Raw genomic sequence first — 800 nt, 5'->3', positions numbered from 1 at the left:
GCAGCAGACGAAGCAAACATGCTGCTGCTGCTGCTGCAGAAAAGACAAGAGATGTTGCTGCTGCTGCAGCTGCTGCTGCAGCTGCTGCTGCTGCAGCAGGACAGACAAGAAGTGTTGCTGCTGCTGCTGCTGCTGCTGCTGCTGCTGCAGAGACAAGAGTCGCTGCTGCAATAAAACAAACAAAACCTGGTGCTGCACCCAGGCAACCGTGCTGCTGCTGCTGCAGCAGCTGCAGCAGCAGCAGCAGCAGCAGCAATACAAACAGACGACCTGCTGCGTTAACTCTGAGGCTTTTGCTGCTGCCATTCCCCCACGCATGCATGCACTGCTGCTGCTGCTGTTGCTGTTGCTGTTGCTGCTGCTGCTGCTGCTGTCAGCAGCAGCAAAAAGAAGAAACACCCAGAAGCAGCACCAGGAGCAGCAAATTAACAGCAACAGCAGCAACAGCAGCAGCAACTACTACAGCAACAGCAACAGCAACAGCAGCAGCAGCAGCAGCAGCAGCAGCACGGGTTGCATGCGCTGCTGAACACTCGGGGGGTCTCAGCCACAAAGAATTGGTTTTCTTTCACTGTGCTGCTGCTTCTGCTGCTGCTGCTGCTGCTGCGTCTGCTGCTGCTGCTGGTGCTGGTGCTTCTGCTGCTCGTGGTGCTGCTGCTGCTCCTGCTGCTGGTGCTGCTGCTGCTGCTGTTGCAGCGGGTGGGACTGAAGCTTCTGCTGCTGCTGCTGCGCGTGGCGCTGCTGCTGCTGCAGTGGCTGCAGAGAAATCTCGTGCAGCAGCAGGCGCAGCAGCAGCAGCA

At 58.1% G+C, this 800-nt stretch overlaps 1 protein-coding gene across 1 annotated transcript in view; it reads right to left on the bottom strand.

Annotated features, from left to right (window-relative positions):
• Positions 1-543: 543 nt before the first annotated feature.
• The window catches only part of EMH_0058620 (uncharacterized protein), a gene marked incomplete at both ends in the record, with an annotated part of 5748 nt that continues 5491 nt past the window's right edge, over positions 544-800 (bottom strand). The window contains one exon of the mRNA XM_013502516.1: positions 544-756. Coding sequence (XP_013357970.1) covers positions 544-756 — 213 coding nt within the window. The remainder of the gene's footprint in view (positions 757-800) is intronic.

Source organism: Eimeria mitis, genomic scaffold, assembly GCF_000499745.2.
Source record: "Eimeria mitis Houghton genomic scaffold, Emh_scaff2780, whole genome shotgun sequence".
Classification (NCBI taxonomy): domain Eukaryota; phylum Apicomplexa; class Conoidasida; order Eucoccidiorida; family Eimeriidae; genus Eimeria; species Eimeria mitis.
This window is presented reverse-complemented; position numbering and strand designations above follow the sequence as displayed.